We start from the raw sequence: 16,757 nt of genomic DNA, 5'->3' as shown, positions 1-16,757 counted from the left end.
CCCCATCTCTGTGATTGGAGTTACTCGGGATATCTCCGAGGCCACTTACTCGAATGCTCAACAGAGAGTAGTGAAGTTATGCAGAGGAGTCGCTGCGGAATCGCTAAAGGTGCTCTTAGCAGAACACGGCAGCATGATCAATATGCGATTATCTAGTACTGACGCCGAGCTTTTGAATGGTGTACTCTGCTGGAGGATAAGAAGTTCTACAGTGAGTCTAAAGCTCAAAGAAGCTTTTATAACCTCAAAATTAGCCACAGGAGTCATTGCCTACAGGTGCTTAGTGCTTCGAATGGATATGGCTTATCAGCTCCCCACAGAAGAAGTAGCCCGTCTATAAGTTAGCGTTGGTCGAGGTTTTGTGGCTGCCATTAGTGACGCGGGGAAGTGGATGGAAAGATATGGACCCCAGCCATATTCCACACCCTCCCCCAAATATGCGAACCCGATGGACTACTCCAATTTGTTTTCTCCTCATACTCGGAAGACCGGTAAACGCACAGCTGAGTATGAAACTATCATTGTCACAACTTCATTTCTTCCTTGTATAGTTTCGCAATGTCTCCTCCCCGTAAACGCGTGAGGAGAACTTTCTCAGCATGCTGGACATGCCGTCGGCGACGAGTTAGATGCGACGGCGTTGTGCCGGGATGCACGCCATGTCGGAAGCACAGCGTGGCATGCGAGGGATACAGCGTCGAATTGGTTTGGGTCGACCCTTCCACAGGGAAATATCCGCCTTTATCTCGACGGTCACTTGACTCAGCTCATACGTGGGATGGCTGGCCAATCCTGGATGACGAGCAGCTAGAAAGGCTGATCGATGGAGATATTAACGGTAGCGGAACGCAGATAGGCCAGCTTGAGGCGAATCCCTTTACGGTATTTGAGACCTCCAATAACCACACAAGTCCTAAAAACTCCCCATACGAAGACCTCGTTCAACCGCATCATCGTGTCAACAGAAGAGATATCCATGAGGAGTCAGAATTGTCAGAAAAATCAGATTGTGCTCTCTTCGACGAAGGCGTATATGTTGGCAATTTCCCATTCGACGAATTAACATGCTTGGAACCTTTTTCTGACACCGTGGATCTTCATCGGCATTCATCGATTACCCTTGATTCGCCCATATTATTGGACACATTGGACTGTCTCCCGGATCTGTACGCACGTTGTGAGGAAGAACTCGCAAATTTGGGTAATGAAATACGAGATGTAACGGACAGCATCGCGGCTTTGCCTAAGAAAAGTCAAGTACCCCGCTCAATTTTGCCGATACCGAATACTTTCCGGTCGAACTCAGACGACGCTGCAGTATTCTATCATTATATGACTTGGGTGGCGCGCGCCGCTGATGGTTCCGGTTGATGATGCGGACAACCCGTGGAAATCAGTGTATCCGTCCACAGCTTTACAGGATACATCACCGGCGTCTTGCGCTCTATACCATGCGATATTGGCGCAGGCAGCCTTCAATCTAGCAAATTTATATGGCGATACGAATGACGATGGTCCAAAGAAAACCGCTCAAGGGCTTGAGCATTATGGGGCTTCCTTGCATCAGCTATACAAGTGCTTGGGCTCTTCAACAGAAGAAGAATACGATGCTTGTATGGCGACTCTCTATACTCTAGTTATTACAGGAGTAAGTCGTTATTATATCTTTATCATATATGTTCAGAGCGACTGACACTGACCAATCGCAGGCTTATGCTCGACAGAAGTTACCCTGGCGTGACCACTTTGGTGGCGCAGGAGGCATGGTGACCAAGTTCCTAGGAAAGCAACCGTGGGCACAATCATCACGCTCTTGGGTCATATCTCAGAGTCTTGCCCTTTCGTTCGAAATTGCGCAAACATCCAACACTCACAGAAGAGAACGATCCTCTATTACAGATACCTTACTGAGGGATGTCTCCTCAAGATGTGAATTTGGCTTCACTATAGGATCTTCTGGTCAGGTCTTACAAGTCATATCCAATATCAGGCTATTAGCCGAGCGAATGGCTACAGGGGACATTCCTGAAAACCCGGGCGAGCTGATTCAAAAATACATAGCCGAACTAACATCGCCATCAGAGAGTACAGAAGATTTTGACATCGAGGAAATCTGGGAAAGTACTTCCAAAAAAGACCGGGCGGAATATCTTCAACGGTTGCATCTACGACTATTTAGGAACGCAGCTATCATATATCTCTTCCGAACTGTCCTAAACGTTCCGCCACAGGGTGTCGTAAAATATGTCTCTACAGTTCTTCAAGACACACTCTCTTTCATACAGCTTCATGGAGGAGCTGTCTCCATGTGGCCTGTCTTCATAGCAGCGGTTGAGGCATACGAAGTAAAGGATCAACAAATAGTTGAACAATGGTTTGACATATCTGGTCAACTTGGCATTCAGAATCGTCGAACAGCGAGAGAGGTCATTCGCGCTGTATGGGAGAAGAGGTCTCAGGAGGCAAAAAATAGAGGTCTCAAGCAGAGTCAAATAGCAATTGACTGGAGGGAAGTTCAGCAATTTCTTGGTCTTGATCTCCTGCTTCTTTGATTGGTTCAAAACATTATTCATGGCCAATATCATATATCTACTGTATTACTACCACATATAAAGTTCATTATGATCGAGAAGAAACTACAATTCGCAACTGCGTAGCTAGCCAATGCAGTCAATCATTTCTCAATGGCTGACTTAGCAGAAACTTTGGTAATAACTGAAAATTCTGTGTACGTCCATATTCCTGATGGCGCCTAAGTAGAACTTGACTGGAAAGCCTTTTCCACAGCGATAGCCATATCCCCGAGAGTCTCATACACAGCTCCGAGATTCACTCTATCTTTCACAGCATCAAGATCTCCCATTCCCATACTCCCTCCTCCACGCGAAATCCAGACACCGGGTCTGAAGCCCATAGTAGCTGTCGGAATGTGGTCAAATGTAAGACTTTGTGCTGTGTGACAGATGCCGTCTCGATCGATACCGAAGTCTTGTTTAATATGGTCGATAAGGTAGGTAAAGTTTCTCGGGTCCGGCTTATATGAACCAATGTCTTCGGCGACGTATATAGTGTCAAAATTGACTCCTCTAAGAGGCCCAGAAAGTGTATTGGAGAAGGATACTTTGTCGACGTTGCTCAGTGCCACCAACTTATAGTACTTCCCAAGCGACTTCATAGCTTGAACGGTGTCTGGGAACGCCGGCCATGTTCCAATTGCGCCGCCAAATGCCTTGGCCTCTTCTTCGGTGGCTCGAACGCCGAGCTGATTGGCAAGCCTCTGGTAGAGCATTGCTAGGATAGCGGAGTATTTCTCGTTGGGATGTTGCATTTCCAGCTCATGTTCATTGACAGAGTACTTCCTTTTCAGGTAAGTCTTGATCTCCCCAAGGGTTTTACTCCATAACTCATGATCCTTCGGGATTCTGTTGAGCAGTGGCGCCAGCTGATTGAAGATGCCAGCTTCCCAGTCAATAAGAGTCGCATAAATGTCAAATGATAACGCTTGATACGATGTCAAATCGAATGAGGACATATTGAACGTTGACTCCCACAGTGATCTTTCGACCATTCCTTGACCGATCCCTTAAAGAGTAAAGTTTTAATCAATTCTGGGTCATACTGAAAGATATTAATACTGGAAATCCTATCGGTGAGCTCTCCGTAAATATGGCGGCGTAATGGAGCGAAGACTGATGTCTTATCTTGATAAAAGGGCATTTCCGTGTAAAGAAGGCCTCTTATCGCCATGCTAAAAGCCAGGCAAATTCTCAAGTTAGCCTTGATGTCATCTAATAGCGAAAGTGGAGAGCCACGACGAAGAGTGCATGAGCTCCACACCCAGCGATTGTTCAGGTTTGGGGCTTATCATCCTAACCATATTTAAGCAAGCCACCATTTCGGATGGAAGTCGACAACGAGCCTCGACTAGTTTCTAAGATAGTCTCATCAAGGCCTAGGGCGCTATCGATTGGAAGCTACACCTTTTTTTTGTGTCTGTGGACTACATCTGTATACCTATTGAGATATGTTGCCTAGCAAGGGTCGTCATGAATCTCTTATCAAGTACTTGAGATTTTAGAGATGAATCCCGTCTTTGTATGAGTTGACGAAGGCCAATAAATGTAGCACATGTTGCTATCACACAGACAGTGTTGAGCTCTTCATCCTCTAAGCCTTTTTTTTTTCTTTTTGTTACTCTACATCTTGAACAGCCTGTTGACAATGTCTCACGACTTACCTACCGCCCAAATCGACGCCGAAGATGGCCTTGCACCCCCAGTATCATCCGACGGTTCGAGGGATAAGGAGAAAGGTCTGGATCAACGGCAATCGGCCGCATCATTCCAAGAACAAGAAAACAGTCCCACAGAACAGCCTGAACAGCTCAAGAGGCACCTGCAAGGCCGCCATGTGCAAATGATTGCTATTGGTATGTAAAGACTCTCGTTTAGAATTATATGAAGTCGAGCCGAGAAGCTTACCGTTAATCTTAATACCTTCAGGTGGTGCTATTGGAGCTGGCCTTTTCGTGGGTGCCGGCTCTGCCTTGTCAGCCGGAGAGCCAGCATCTCTGGTATGTTATACCAGCATATAACTCAGTGATTGACGTTCTATCTACTAAACAAGTCGCGTGAAGCTTATATCCTTTATTATTGTTGGCATCATGATGTATCTCATGATGCAAGCTTTGACTGAGCTGGCCGTTCTCTATCCCGTAAACGGCGCTTTTTACACGTATATAGTACGTTTCATTGATCCATCGTGGTATGTAAGATTTGTTTCATTTTGTTCACTTCTTTTTGGTGGTTCATGACAAGCTGATCGAACTCAAGGGGCTTTGCAATAGGAGCAGAATATGCGTTTCAATGGCTTTGTCTTCTTCCATTTGAGATAACGGCGGCTGGAATCACGATTTCATTTTGGAGAGATGATATCAATATTGGCGTTTGGATTGCTGTGTTCCTTGTCACGGTGTCTCTGATACAACTGTTCGGAGTTCGTGGCTATGGCGAAGGCTAGTCAACCTACTTTGAGACTTTCAGACTCAAGCTAACCGACAGCATGTAGCTGAGTTTGTCCTGAGCATGATCAAAATGGTAGCATGCATGGGCTTCATTATTCTCGGAATTATCAGTGAGTATCGTTTGAGAGTTCCCAAAGAGCTTAAACCAGGGAGAAAGCTGACATTCGCCTGCCTTCAGTCAACTGTGGGGGTGAGCCAACCGACGACCGTGGCTACATCGGGGCTCGGTACTGGCATGACCCTGGCGCTTTCCGTAACGGCTTCAAAGGGTTCTGTTCAGTCTTTGTGACAGCTTCATTTGCCTTTGGTGGCACGGAGATGACCGGGCTTGCCGCAGCGGAAACGGCAGATCCACGAAAGCAAATCCCGAAGGCAGCAAAACAAGTCTTCTTCCGCATTGCCTTCTTTTACGTGGTGAATCTCTTCATTTTAGGTCTCATCGTCCCAAGCGACAGCGATGTACTACTCGGTTCCAGTGGCGCAAACACCAAAGCATCGCCGTTTGTTCTCGCCATCGAATTAGCGGGAATCAAGGTTCTCCCTACGATATTCAATGTTGTCATCACCATATCGGTCCTAAGCGTGGCAAATTCTGCCATGTATGCATCTACACGCACGTTTCAGGCCATGGCTATGTATAAAATGATGCCCAGCTCTTTCGGCTATGTAGATAGCCACGGCAGACCGGTCGTGACCATCGTCTTGCAAATTCTTTTTGGCTTGCTCGCTTTTATCAACGAGAAAACATCAAGCGGTGAAGTTTTATTCTCGTGGCTTTGGCACTTACTGGCGTTTCATGGTACTTCATCTATGGGAGCATATGCGTTGCACATATTCGCTTTCGAAGTGCGTGGAAGTTCAACGGTCACACACCGAAAGAGTTACCTCACCAAGCAACATTTGGAGTGTGGGGAAGTTATGTTGGGGTTTTTCTGAACTTCATTTGCCTTTGTGCACAAATATAAACAGCTCTATGGGTATGTTCAGCCTCTCTTGATCATCTAATCTATACACCCGCTAATGATTGACAGCCTCCGAGCGGAGCGAGTCCCAACGCAAAAACATTCTTCAATGCGTGTCTTGCTCTGCTAGTCATTTTGGTTCTGTACATATTCTGGAAAGTTTACAGTTGGTTCAAGCACCCTGAGCACAGGCCCATGTACGTTAAGATCAAGGACATTGACGTTTATGAGGGGTTGCGAGATGGATGGAACGCTGGATCAGCTGTCGAAGAGACGCAACAGAAGAAGGGCGCGGCAGGTTATCTAAAATCCTTTTATCACGCACTCTTCTGATGCATCACGGAGAAGTCTCACAATTAGACGCTTAGGACAAGTAATATGCAATGTATTTAGTTTATTGGGTGTCCTGCATCACTACGATCAAGGTCGCAGGTAGTCACACTCTAAGGCCAGAGATATCGAATCAACTAAATAGTACCCTATATCTCAAGGGTATGTCAAGGATGAGTCACATATATAGCTGCAAAGCTGGCCGATAATAAACATTCTACCGACCAGAACTTTTCCACGAAGAGCAACCATTTTCTCCCGAGGTTAGCTTTTCAACACAAAGCTACCAGGGATGCTGCTCTAAGACAAAGTTCTGCGATTGCTGTCATGTTAGGGGTTACTACCGATGGCATCTATCTGTTTATCCCATTATATGGCTTTATTGGCCCTAGTTTGCTTCTTGAGAGCATGCCAGAACAGCCCTCACGTGAGAATAAAGGCACATCCACAAGTCAAGACTGTAGATTTAAGCGTTCGAAGAGTTTTCAAGAATGAACCCCATTACTTATGACGGTCTATATTGACACAAAATGGTACCCCTAATCCGTTGAGAAAGTCCACACAAAGGTCCATTAGCAGGTCCTCGACGTGGCAGTGCAACATTTGGACAATTGGCCATTGCAAATGCCGTGTGCACTTCGTAAATGACAGATATGTCAAATCCCTTTCAGACTGGTACCTAGGCTGATGGAATGCCTTCTCAACCGACAGCGGCTGACAGGTATGTCTCGGAGACAATGTCAAGCACTGTGTGAAGGGGGAAACAGAGATAAGCTCAACTAGTGCCAGCGTGAATTCCTCCTATCATAAGGGCAAATACATGTTATACTGAGCCACAGCGTTGTGCATGACATCTATTTTGGAGTTTATTAATCTCTATGCTTCACAGGAAGATCTCTCACAGAATTGACATGTCGTTCTATTGTTCGAAACCGGACGCGACCCCCTCATCATCTCTTTCAGCTGAGCAACGACATAGGCTGAGCGAAGCCTATTTACTGGCATCAAATATAATCTTCTGCACTCTCATGTTGTTGGACTCATCATACCATTTGACTGCCTCGGACAGGGGTTTTATATTTTCTGCCAGGAATCTGTCATGATCAGTTAGAGCATTTCCAAATCGCGTCCGAAGAATACTTACTCTAAGTCGTCCTGGTGGCGCTCGAGGCTTTCAAGCGCTTGAGGAAACAAACCTGAGAAGAGAGTGTATACGTTAGCTCAATTCTCGCATGGGAAGCCTGATCAGTCCAGCTTACTTCTTACTGGGCACCGGCCCATATCTATACTGAGATTCTTGTGGAATGCTTGGTTCCCAGTCCATGGAATAGAGCCCACGTGAACACCCACGCTAGATATCTTACCCCAAGGCCGTAGTAGACTGAAACACATTTCAAGGGCGTCACTGTGTCCCACGACTTCAATCGCGATGTCTGCTCCTCGCCCATCCGTCAACTCCATCACGCGTGCTCGGAGACCATCCATGTCTGTGCGGTAGTCCCGCGGCTCAGCACCCAATCTTTTAGCTTGTTCCAAGCGTGATCCAATACTATCGATGGCGATAATATGTCTCGGCTTATAATCGAGTGCGGCAACCAAAGCGCACAATCCGACCGGGCCACAGCCAGCAACCAACACCACACTCTGGCGATGAACTTCTTCTTGCACCCCTCGAAAGGCATTATAAGCTGCAAAATATCCAGTTGGATAGATGTCGGCCATTAATACCAGCAAGTGCTCTCGGATCTTGGCAGGTGCTTTCACAACACATCCATCGGCTAGGGGAACACGGCAATACTGAGCTTGGCCACCATCCAGGCGAGGCGAGCCGAAGAGAAGATTCTTCTCACACCGTGAAGAATAGCCCTGCTTGCAGTAGAAACATTTGCCGCAGCTTATTGTAAACGGCGTTATGACTTTATCTCCTGGCTTGAGAGTGGTCACCGCCGACCCAACTTCCACAACCTCTCCAGTGAATTCATGTCCCATGATGAAATCGGTGGTTTCAGTGGGAAGATCTCCACGGAACACATGGAGCTCACTGTATAGATGATCTCGTTGCATCAGTCTAGGTTGCACACTCAGAGTTTGAGAGAGAGGGAGAAATACCTTCCGCAGAGCGCTGTATATCCAACCTTGACGATGATGTCTTCCGCATCTTCTATCTTAGGAATATGCCGCTGTTCCACCTTCACCTGTAGTTTTCCCTTGAAAACAACGGCCTGCATCATCTTTGTGAGTATGTCCAAAAATCTTTTTGCTCACTCAAATAGAAGCAACGCAAGGTAGGTCTTAAAGAGGAAACCTCACTGGTGTAACGAAAACCTTGATCACGTTATGCTTGTGCCGAGTTGTATCAATTTATTCTGTCTAGGTATTGAAGGAAGTAGCAACTTTCCTATGAACTCTGGGGCACAGGGACGCAAGATTCAGTACATAGCCATTCTGACCCTATTCCGGCGCACGATAGCACGCAAGAAATTCGCTGATCCGACCTCGTTAGTAACTGCCTCAATCGAGATATCTAAGACGTTAATTTGTCGGGTTTAGCTTCCCTACTTCGTACCACCTTCGTATGTGGAGAGTGGAGAACACCAAAACACACACTTCGTTCTCGATTACCGATTTTGGTGGCTGGGGTGCGGGGGCGAGAACGAGCCATATCGCGTCCGAGTCGCTCATCCTTCATGAAGTAGCCAATCCCGTATGAACTACATTGGAAGGGTGCATTCCGCTGTCTAGCCCGCCTTTCTCACATTATTCTCATCAACAAAACAACAATGACTTCTACCGACGAGCTGCAAGGCAAACTCGCCTTGATTACGGGAGCATCTGGAGGGTAGGTTTCACCTAGCGAAACTGATTTTGACTGTTGTGTACCAGTAAATACTGATGCCACCTATCTCTCTCAGAATTGGCAAAGCTTGTGCCGACGTTCTCTATCGCCAAGGTGTTCATCTTGCTCTGACGTATTCATCGTCAAAAGGTGATGTCGACCGTCTTGCCGAAGAGCTGAGCGAGATTGAGCTGCCAAAGCATTTCGGCCAGCCAAAAGTCTCCATTCATCAAGTTGACATGGCTGTCTCTGATCAAATTGGTCGAGCTTTTGAAGAAATCAACACTGAACATGGACAATTTCCAGATATCCTACTCTCTAATGCTGGTCATGGGAAGCGCATCCCGAATCTGGAAGATATCAGCCTCGATGAATTCGAGTATACCATCCGTGTGAATTTGACAGCATCATTTATACTGTGCAAGCTAGCCGTGCCACACATGAAAGCGAAAGGATGGGGCCGCATCATCTTGATGGGTAGCATCGCAGGTTACGGGGGAGGCATCAATGGTTGCCATTATGCCGCTTCTAAAGCTGGACTGATGGGCATGGTGAAAAATCTGGCTCTCAAACACGCCCAAGATGGTATCACCATCAACGACATTGCCCCTGCAATGATTGGCGGTACTCGTATGATTCCTGATGCCCAATTTGTTGAGGGCACTCCAGGCGACGTACGGAACATTCCTGTTGGACGACTCGGCAGGCCGGAGGAGGTCGCTAATGTAGTTATAATGCTATGCAAAACTGGATACATGACAGGCCAAAGCATATTACTTAGTGGAGGACTAAAATAATCCCCAATTCAATACATTAATACTTTTTCCTTTTAGTTCTCATTGAAAGCAACCTCAATCCCCCGTGTCATAGCGCAATCTGTTTATGAATATCTGGATGCAAAGATGCATTCAAGAGTCGTTGAGAATAAGTCTCTATTGCATAACAATTCTATATTAAAATAAATCTGTAACTGCTCCATGGCTCGCATCTCCAACAAGGGCAGCATATTTGGCCAGTGTCCCCCGACTGACCGGGGACTTTGGTGGCTTCCAACCAGCCCTTCTTTCAGCCAACTCTTCATCACTAACGTCAAAGTTGATAGTATTATGGACTGCGTCAATAGTGATAATATCACCGTTCTTGACAAGTGCGATAGGACCTCCAACTGCAGCCTCTGGGCAAACGTGGCCGACAATAAACCCATGAGAAGCGCCATTGTATCTGCCGTCGGTGACCAGAGCAATGTTCGTGAGCTCAGCCCCCTTAATGGCCCCAGACGCCTTCAATTGCTCAGGCATGCCTGGTCCACCCTTTGGGCCCTCATATCTCACAATCAGCACTAAATTCTCGTCATGAGGGATTTTGCCTCTCTCCAAAGCAAGATTCAAGTGCCGCTCCTTGTCAAAGCACATTGCCTTGCCTTGAAACAACAAGCCCTCCTTGCCAGTAATCTTTGCCACCGCTCCTTGAGGTGCAATGTTACCCCTGAGGATCTGCAAGTGGCCGGTTGGCTTGATAGGGTTGCTAAGTGGCCGGATAATAACCTGATCAGGAGGAAAAGAGGGCCAATCCTGGACATTTTCTGCTAAAGCCTTCCCCGTGATGGTAGGAATGCCGCCATCCAGGAGCCCTGCTGCAATCAACAGCTTGTGGACACTTGGAACTCCACCAATCTCGTATAAATCGGCCATGAGATACTTGCCGCTCGGAGCAAGGTCGGCAATGAATGGGATCTTATTTGAAACTCGCTGAAAGTCATCCAACGTCAGCTGCACATCCGCAGTTGCAGCCATCGCCAGTAAATGCAAGACAGCATTCGTAATCCCACCTAAGGCCATAGTCATAACAAGGGCATTTTCGAAAGATCGTTTCGTTAAAAGCTGTCGGGGAGTAATATCTTTCTCCAGGCAGATTTGAATTGCATCAGCAACCCTAGTGCATTCCCGCATTTTAGTTGGAGATGCCGCAGGCGTTGAGCTCGAACCAGGTAGAGTAAATCCCATAGATTCAATGGCAGTGGCCATCGTATTCGCCGTATACATCCCACCGCAGGCCCCTGCACCTGGGCAGGCATGCGCCTCCAGGTCTTCAATAATATCCTCCTTGGACTTGCTTGTGTCTCCACCATCCTCAGGCTGCTTCAGGGTGCTATAATGGTATGCCCCAAAAGCTTCAAAACATGTGCTGATATTTACCGGTCTGCGCAATGTATTCGAGTAGCCTTTGGCAATTGTTCCACCAAATATCATGATGGATGGTCGGTTGTGTCTGGTCATTCCGATAATGGATCCGGGCATATTCTTGTCGCATCCAGGAATAGCGATGCAAGCATCGTGGCATTGGGCGCATGTCACAGTCTCAATGGAGTCTGCAATGATCTCTCGCGACTAGAGTGAGAATCGCATCCCTGAAATATATTTTTAGCTCATTGTGACCAAATATTCCACGCGCGCGGTATATACTCACCCTGGTGACCCATGGTGATGGCATCACTGACGCCGATCGTGTTATACTGCCAGCCCAGGAATCCTTTTTCAACCACAGCCCTTTTAACATCTTTACCCAAATCTAGCAGAGTCATATTGCACGGATTGCCTTCCCACCACACACTGGCAATGCCGACATGTGGCGCAGTATCCATGTGCTCTTTATCTGGCACACCAGCAGCATAGAGCATCGCCTAGTCAACCATCATCAGTAAACTACTACAAGAAATTCAATTGCCGACTGGTATACCTTAGCTCCTGGGAAATCATGATTCTTAGTGAGCAATCTTGAATATCGATTTAACACCGGTTTGCCGTCTGGATGTGATTCTTCATCTCCTGCACGGTAAAATTCGAGGTAACCAGTTTTGAGAGAGTTGCCGTCTGCCATCGCTGCCAATTGTGTCCAACGTCTTCGTCTCAATTGAACTCTGCTTTCTTTAGTTGAAAGATTCCAATCTCTTCCTTATCAATTGTCAACAGTGTATTCACTCAGTAGACATATACCTCGCTGGCTAATACTCATTATGATTACAAGCAACCTTAAGAGACTGGTGGGGTTCCGCTTACGCTAAACGGCCTTTTGGTATCGGTGCAGGTAATTCTGGTAGTTCATAACGAGCTATTATGGAGATACAAGAGGGGTTGCATACTAAGCCCTACACTACAAAATAAACACACGGGGTTTTTTCTTCTTTCTTATATGGGAATCCCACGACGAACAGGTACAGCGCCAATGGAACCATCCCTCTCAAGCCATTTCTCTTTCAACAAAAACGCAATCAAGCATCATCAAACATAATTTTCTTACATCTTCTTAACGTAGTGACTTCTCTCCCCCAATGATTCTCACAGTGGAATATCATCCCGGATGCACTAATGATGGTGGGGACGCGGGAAAAAAATGACATGCTTCTCTTACAGTCTCATTGTCAGACAAGTGGTTGATTATGAACCGCAGATGTCTGTTGCAGATATCTATAAAGACCTTTCTAGCCTGTCATGCTCTCAAGGAGATTTTACGGCTCAAACATTCCCATAGGAACCTGGAGCAATTAACATTTTGAGAAATTTTGTTCTTTCTTTGAAACTATGGCTCACGCTGATCTTGTTGATCAAGCCATTAACCGGGTATGTCAACATACTTCTCATAGTAGGACTAGGCTGATAGTATTCTCGTGCCAATAGCTCAAGGACGAGCCACTCTTCACTGGCCTTGCGTTCATTGATGGTCAATGGATAGAAAAGAAGAACACATTCGAAGTCGTTGAGCCTGCAACGGAGAAGATTCTTGGAAATGTTGCCAATTGTGATCTTGCGGATTTCCAACGCGCTATTGAATCTGCGTATGATGCGCAGAGAGCCTTCTTTCGGAGTTCGACTGCTCATAGTAGGGGTAATTTATTGCGCCGTTGGTTTGAGCTGATTACTGCCAACAAGGATATTTGTGAATATCACCTAAAGCGCTTAATTCGGCATCGCTAATGCAGTTACAGTGGCGACAATTCTCAGTCTTGAAAATGGTAAACCCATTGCAGAGTCTCTTGGAGAGGTTATGTTTGCAGCGTCATTCGTGTCATGGTTTGCCGATGAAGCGCCCCGAGTTTATGGAACAACAATCCCGTCTCAACAGGCCAACACGAATGTTTGGACGGTCAAAGAGCCAGCCGGGGTCTGTGGTATCATCACACCTTGGAATTTCCCAGCGGCCATGATCACACGTAAAATTGCACCGGCTTTAGCCGTTGGCTGTTCTGTTGTTATCAAGCCACCCAGCGAAACGCCGTTCACATGCCTTGCATTGACCAAGCTGGCGCTTGAGGCCGGCTTTCCCCGAGCCGTCATCCAGGTGTGTCCAACAAAGGATCGGCAAGCAGCCACAGAGTTGGCAACAAATCCACTTGTGAGTAAGATTAGCTTTACGGGCTCGACCGGTGTTGGGAAGATGCTAGCAAAGCTCGCGGCTGGCACCTTGAAGAGAGTCAGCCTTGAGCTTGGCGGAAATGCACCATTTATTGTCTTTGATGATGCCAACATCGATGCTGCTGTTGATGGCGCAATTTTCTCCAAATTTCGTGGTTCGGGACAGACTTGTATCTGGTAAGGGTGATTTGCGAGCCTCGTCTTCTTCATCCTACTAACTCTTGTTTTCCCACAGTGCCAATCGCATCCTCGTCCAAAATACCGTTGTCAGAGAGTTCACACAAAAGCTTGTGCAGAAGGTGGCATCCTTGAAACTTGGCGTGGGATTGGACTCCGCAAGTACTCAAGGTCCGCTAGTGAACCGAAGTGCCGTCACCAAAGTCCAATCGCATATTGAAGATGCTGTATCAAAAGGTGGAGTAGTAGAGATTGGAGGAAGTGGTACTGACGGTACCGGATTCTTCTTCCAGCCGACTGTAATATCTAGAGTCACTGAAGATATGAAGGTTGCTTCAGAAGAGACATTTGGTCCACTTGCCCCCATTTTCAGCTTCGAGACCGAGCAAGATGCTATTCGCTTGGCCAACCATACGGAATTCGGCCTGGCAGGCTATTTTTTCTCCCGAGATGTCAATCGTGTCATGAGAGTAGCCTCAGAGCTACAGGTTGGGATGATTGGCGTAAACACTGGGAAGATTTCGGGGTGTGAGACACCATTTGGTGGAGTGAAGGAAAGTGGTTATGGGAGAGAAGGGAGCCTCCATGGAATTGATGAGTACATTACCATTAAGGCAATTACTCTCGGAAACCTGCACTTGTAGCGTAACGTTACCTCAGCTTCTACTTCATGACTCGGTTCTTGTTGTACTATAATGAGATAGACAAGCGAAAGAATTCCAGATTGTTCATCGTATAGGTTTCTCGAATTCATGGACTACTTAATCATATCGAGTCGTGTTGACTACGCATGACTTCATCGTGATTGGATGGGGCTGACAGGGGTTGGAATACAGACTATTGATTACCCTGTAGGAATTTGCTGCAATAGTGAAAGTAAAAGTTACGGTAAAATATACCATAAGAATTTACGTAACATAAGTCTATGATATCATTATTACTCTGAGATTCAGCTTACATGAAGAATTTTTAAAAAAAAATAAAAAAAATAGAGAGAGAAAAACACCAACCAAATTTTGTAGAGTTCTCCTATTTGCACCGTAACGTATTCCTATTTAAACCGTAGTACTCCACATAGCGAGCTAGATTTACCCCCTTGATCGCAATTGCCACACCCGCACACCAAAATACAGTGCAGCACACTGGGAAGGAAGATCACCATACAAAAATTTACATTACAACACTAAAGACTATCGATCTAACCCAATTCATTCAGAGATAACAATTCCGATCCTTCTAATTAAGATAAACACACTTCTCATAGCCTAGCTAGTTCGTCTTCATCATTATCCTCTATCTGGGTAGCTGGGATAACAATAACGTCCTCGGCCTCGGACTCCGTCACGGCCTCTGTCTCAGTATCTGTATCAAGGGCAGCAGCGGCTATCGCGGCCAGCCTCGTCGTAGCAGAGGCGCCGGCTTATCTTTAAGACCGTCCCCTTATAGTTCTAGTAACCCGCGTATTTAGCTGTAACTGGGAACCTCTCGCCGACTGTGACGAAGTTGCCCGGGTGCGGCCGCGGCCGCGGCTTTAGGATAACCTCTGCAAGCCCTAAACTTTAAATTAAGAGAGATTGCGGCGCGAGCTTAGCTTTACGCGGCGAGGCGCCTGCGAATTCTACCTTAGCCTCCTTAGCTGCGTTAACTGTATTATCTCCTCCTGCTAGGCATCATCTTGGCCGTCGGCGGCCCTCAGTACTAACAGTACAGTCATTCTCTCGTTATTTATAAGCCGCAGTTGACTACGGAGGTTCTAGATAATGTCGGGATCGCAAATTCAAAGCAGGGGCTTGTTAATATCCTAGCATCACGTAGTTAGTAGCTTTCCCTTAGAAAAACAAGAGAGAACGTACTAGAGGCTTAACCAGCCACCATCGCAGGTAAACATCGTCTTTGCTAAAGGCCTCGCCAGCGTTAAGCTTCTCAAAGATTATATAGCTGCAAGGAAGCGCGTACTGCTACATAAAGCTACCGGTGCAGGGAGGAAGCAGCAAAGGCATCAGGGCAAGGCTCGAGGGCATTGCAGCCACGGCTAGGCAATACTATTAAGCAAGGAGGTCAACGGCAACGTAGCCGACGGTCATTAAGATATTACCCAGCTAGTGCTGCTGCTAAATAAAGCGCTACCGCAGCCGCTGCTGTATCTTAGCCGCCTTCTCCTCATAATCCCTCTCCTTCTTCTTTAACATTAGACAGATTGTATTATAAAGGTAGAGGAGGTTGCTTATACCTGTAATAAGGAAGGACTTCACATCCTTATGTACTATTTCCACGGGGCTGTTAACTTACTGGCCGAAGTTATAATATCTCTTAATAAAGCAGCGTGCCCACTGCTCGCAGTACAGCATATATTCCTTTAAGATATAGCGTAGGATGTGGTTTTACGTTAAATCGTATATAACCCTTATCTTATGCTATATTAACTTAAAAGCTTCCTCGTCTTCGGCGTAAATAACCTACTTCTACGCGCGGAACATCCCTTTGTAAGTCAGAGGGTCAGCAGCAGGCAGTAAGGCGGCATCACCACTCTCAGCAGCCTCTTGCTCAGCAGCGCAAGCGGCGAGGTCGTCGTCAACGGCGTTAGTGCCGGCTTATGCATTAAGGAGGTCGTCGTTACCGTCAGCGGCCTTAGACTTATTATCGTCGTCGTCACTGCCGTTCTCACCCTTCCACTTCAATCAAATTTATACCCTAACGTTAGCGTTAATATAATATATACACAGTTGCTGCTAGGCACTAGGGAAGACTAATTTAAGGGCATTTTTTAAGGCTAACTCCTTATCTATAATTATTACGGTCGGCGCCGGTATATAAAGGTCTTAATGAAAGTCCTTAAGCTGTTAATAAAACTACAGAAAGCTATCTTCTTTCTCTATATTAATAAGGCTAAAGGTAAAGTTAGCTACCGACTTCTAGTCTATAATACCTATAACCTTAAAGAAATATATATAGAAACGGTTTATCTTATAGGTATTATTAAAGCCAAGGACTTCAGGGAACTAACGCCACATCTTCTTTAA

At 46.4% G+C, this 16,757-nt stretch overlaps 8 protein-coding genes across 8 annotated transcripts; 5 read left to right on the top strand and 3 right to left on the bottom strand.

Annotated features, from left to right (window-relative positions):
- Positions 1–192: 192 nt before the first annotated feature.
- Positions 193–1,524, top strand: M431DRAFT_440598 (hypothetical protein). The gene is made up of 2 exons (XM_024915199.1): positions 193–211; positions 277–1,524. The coding sequence occupies exon 2, from the start codon at positions 559–561 to the stop codon at positions 1,369–1,371; it is 813 nt and encodes a 270-aa protein (XP_024773235.1). The 5' UTR covers positions 193–211; positions 277–558; the 3' UTR covers positions 1,372–1,524.
- M431DRAFT_5871 (hypothetical protein) lies at positions 1,358–2,552 on the top strand (the record flags this gene model as incomplete). The annotated part of the gene is made up of 2 exons (XM_024921529.1): positions 1,358–1,648; positions 1,710–2,552. 2 exons carry the CDS (start codon positions 1,358–1,360, stop codon positions 2,550–2,552), a joined length of 1,134 nt encoding a protein of 377 aa, XP_024773234.1.
- A 200-nt stretch (positions 2,553–2,752) lies between these two features.
- M431DRAFT_86467 (hypothetical protein) lies at positions 2,753–3,532 on the bottom strand (the record flags this gene model as incomplete). The annotated part of the gene is made up of 1 exon (XM_024923684.1): positions 2,753–3,532. The coding sequence occupies one exon, from the start codon at positions 3,530–3,532 to the stop codon at positions 2,753–2,755; it is 780 nt and encodes a 259-aa protein (XP_024773233.1).
- Positions 3,533–4,221: 689 nt separating this feature from the next.
- Positions 4,222–6,318, top strand: M431DRAFT_495521 (hypothetical protein; the record flags this gene model as incomplete). Its single annotated transcript, XM_024917374.1, has 8 exons — positions 4,222–4,429; positions 4,503–4,573; positions 4,637–4,764; positions 4,833–5,014; positions 5,068–5,133; positions 5,202–5,793; positions 5,841–5,949; positions 6,055–6,318. The coding sequence occupies 8 exons, from the start codon at positions 4,222–4,224 to the stop codon at positions 6,316–6,318; spliced, it is 1,620 nt and encodes a 539-aa protein (XP_024773232.1).
- A 913-nt stretch (positions 6,319–7,231) lies between these two features.
- Positions 7,232–8,543, bottom strand: M431DRAFT_116771 (hypothetical protein; the record flags this gene model as incomplete). The annotated part of the gene is made up of 4 exons (XM_024911974.1): positions 7,232–7,409; positions 7,460–7,511; positions 7,575–8,356; positions 8,425–8,543. 4 exons carry the CDS (start codon positions 8,541–8,543, stop codon positions 7,307–7,309), a joined length of 1,056 nt encoding a protein of 351 aa, XP_024773231.1. The 3' UTR covers positions 7,232–7,306.
- Positions 8,544–9,010: 467 nt separating this feature from the next.
- Positions 9,011–9,953, top strand: M431DRAFT_116768 (hypothetical protein). Its single transcript, XM_024911973.1, has 2 exons — positions 9,011–9,154; positions 9,228–9,953. The coding sequence occupies exons 1-2, from the start codon at positions 9,096–9,098 to the stop codon at positions 9,946–9,948; spliced, it is 780 nt and encodes a 259-aa protein (XP_024773230.1). The 5' UTR covers positions 9,011–9,095; the 3' UTR covers positions 9,949–9,953.
- A 151-nt stretch (positions 9,954–10,104) lies between these two features.
- On the bottom strand, positions 10,105–12,028 carry M431DRAFT_5866 (hypothetical protein; the record flags this gene model as incomplete). Its single annotated transcript, XM_024921528.1, has 3 exons — positions 10,105–11,531; positions 11,618–11,831; positions 11,888–12,028. 3 exons carry the CDS (start codon positions 12,026–12,028, stop codon positions 10,105–10,107), a joined length of 1,782 nt encoding a protein of 593 aa, XP_024773229.1.
- Positions 12,029–12,625: 597 nt separating this feature from the next.
- Positions 12,626–14,458, top strand: M431DRAFT_116765 (hypothetical protein). Its single transcript, XM_024911972.1, has 4 exons — positions 12,626–12,768; positions 12,826–13,084; positions 13,134–13,737; positions 13,796–14,458. Exons 1-4 carry the CDS (start codon positions 12,730–12,732, stop codon positions 14,379–14,381), a joined length of 1,488 nt encoding a protein of 495 aa, XP_024773228.1. The 5' UTR covers positions 12,626–12,729; the 3' UTR covers positions 14,382–14,458.
- Positions 14,459–16,757: the final 2,299 nt, after the last annotated feature.

The sequence above is a fragment of the Trichoderma harzianum genome (genome assembly GCF_003025095.1).
Source record: "Trichoderma harzianum CBS 226.95 unplaced genomic scaffold M431scaffold_7, whole genome shotgun sequence".
In the NCBI taxonomy this organism is placed as follows: domain Eukaryota; kingdom Fungi; phylum Ascomycota; class Sordariomycetes; order Hypocreales; family Hypocreaceae; genus Trichoderma; species Trichoderma harzianum.
This window is presented reverse-complemented; position numbering and strand designations above follow the sequence as displayed.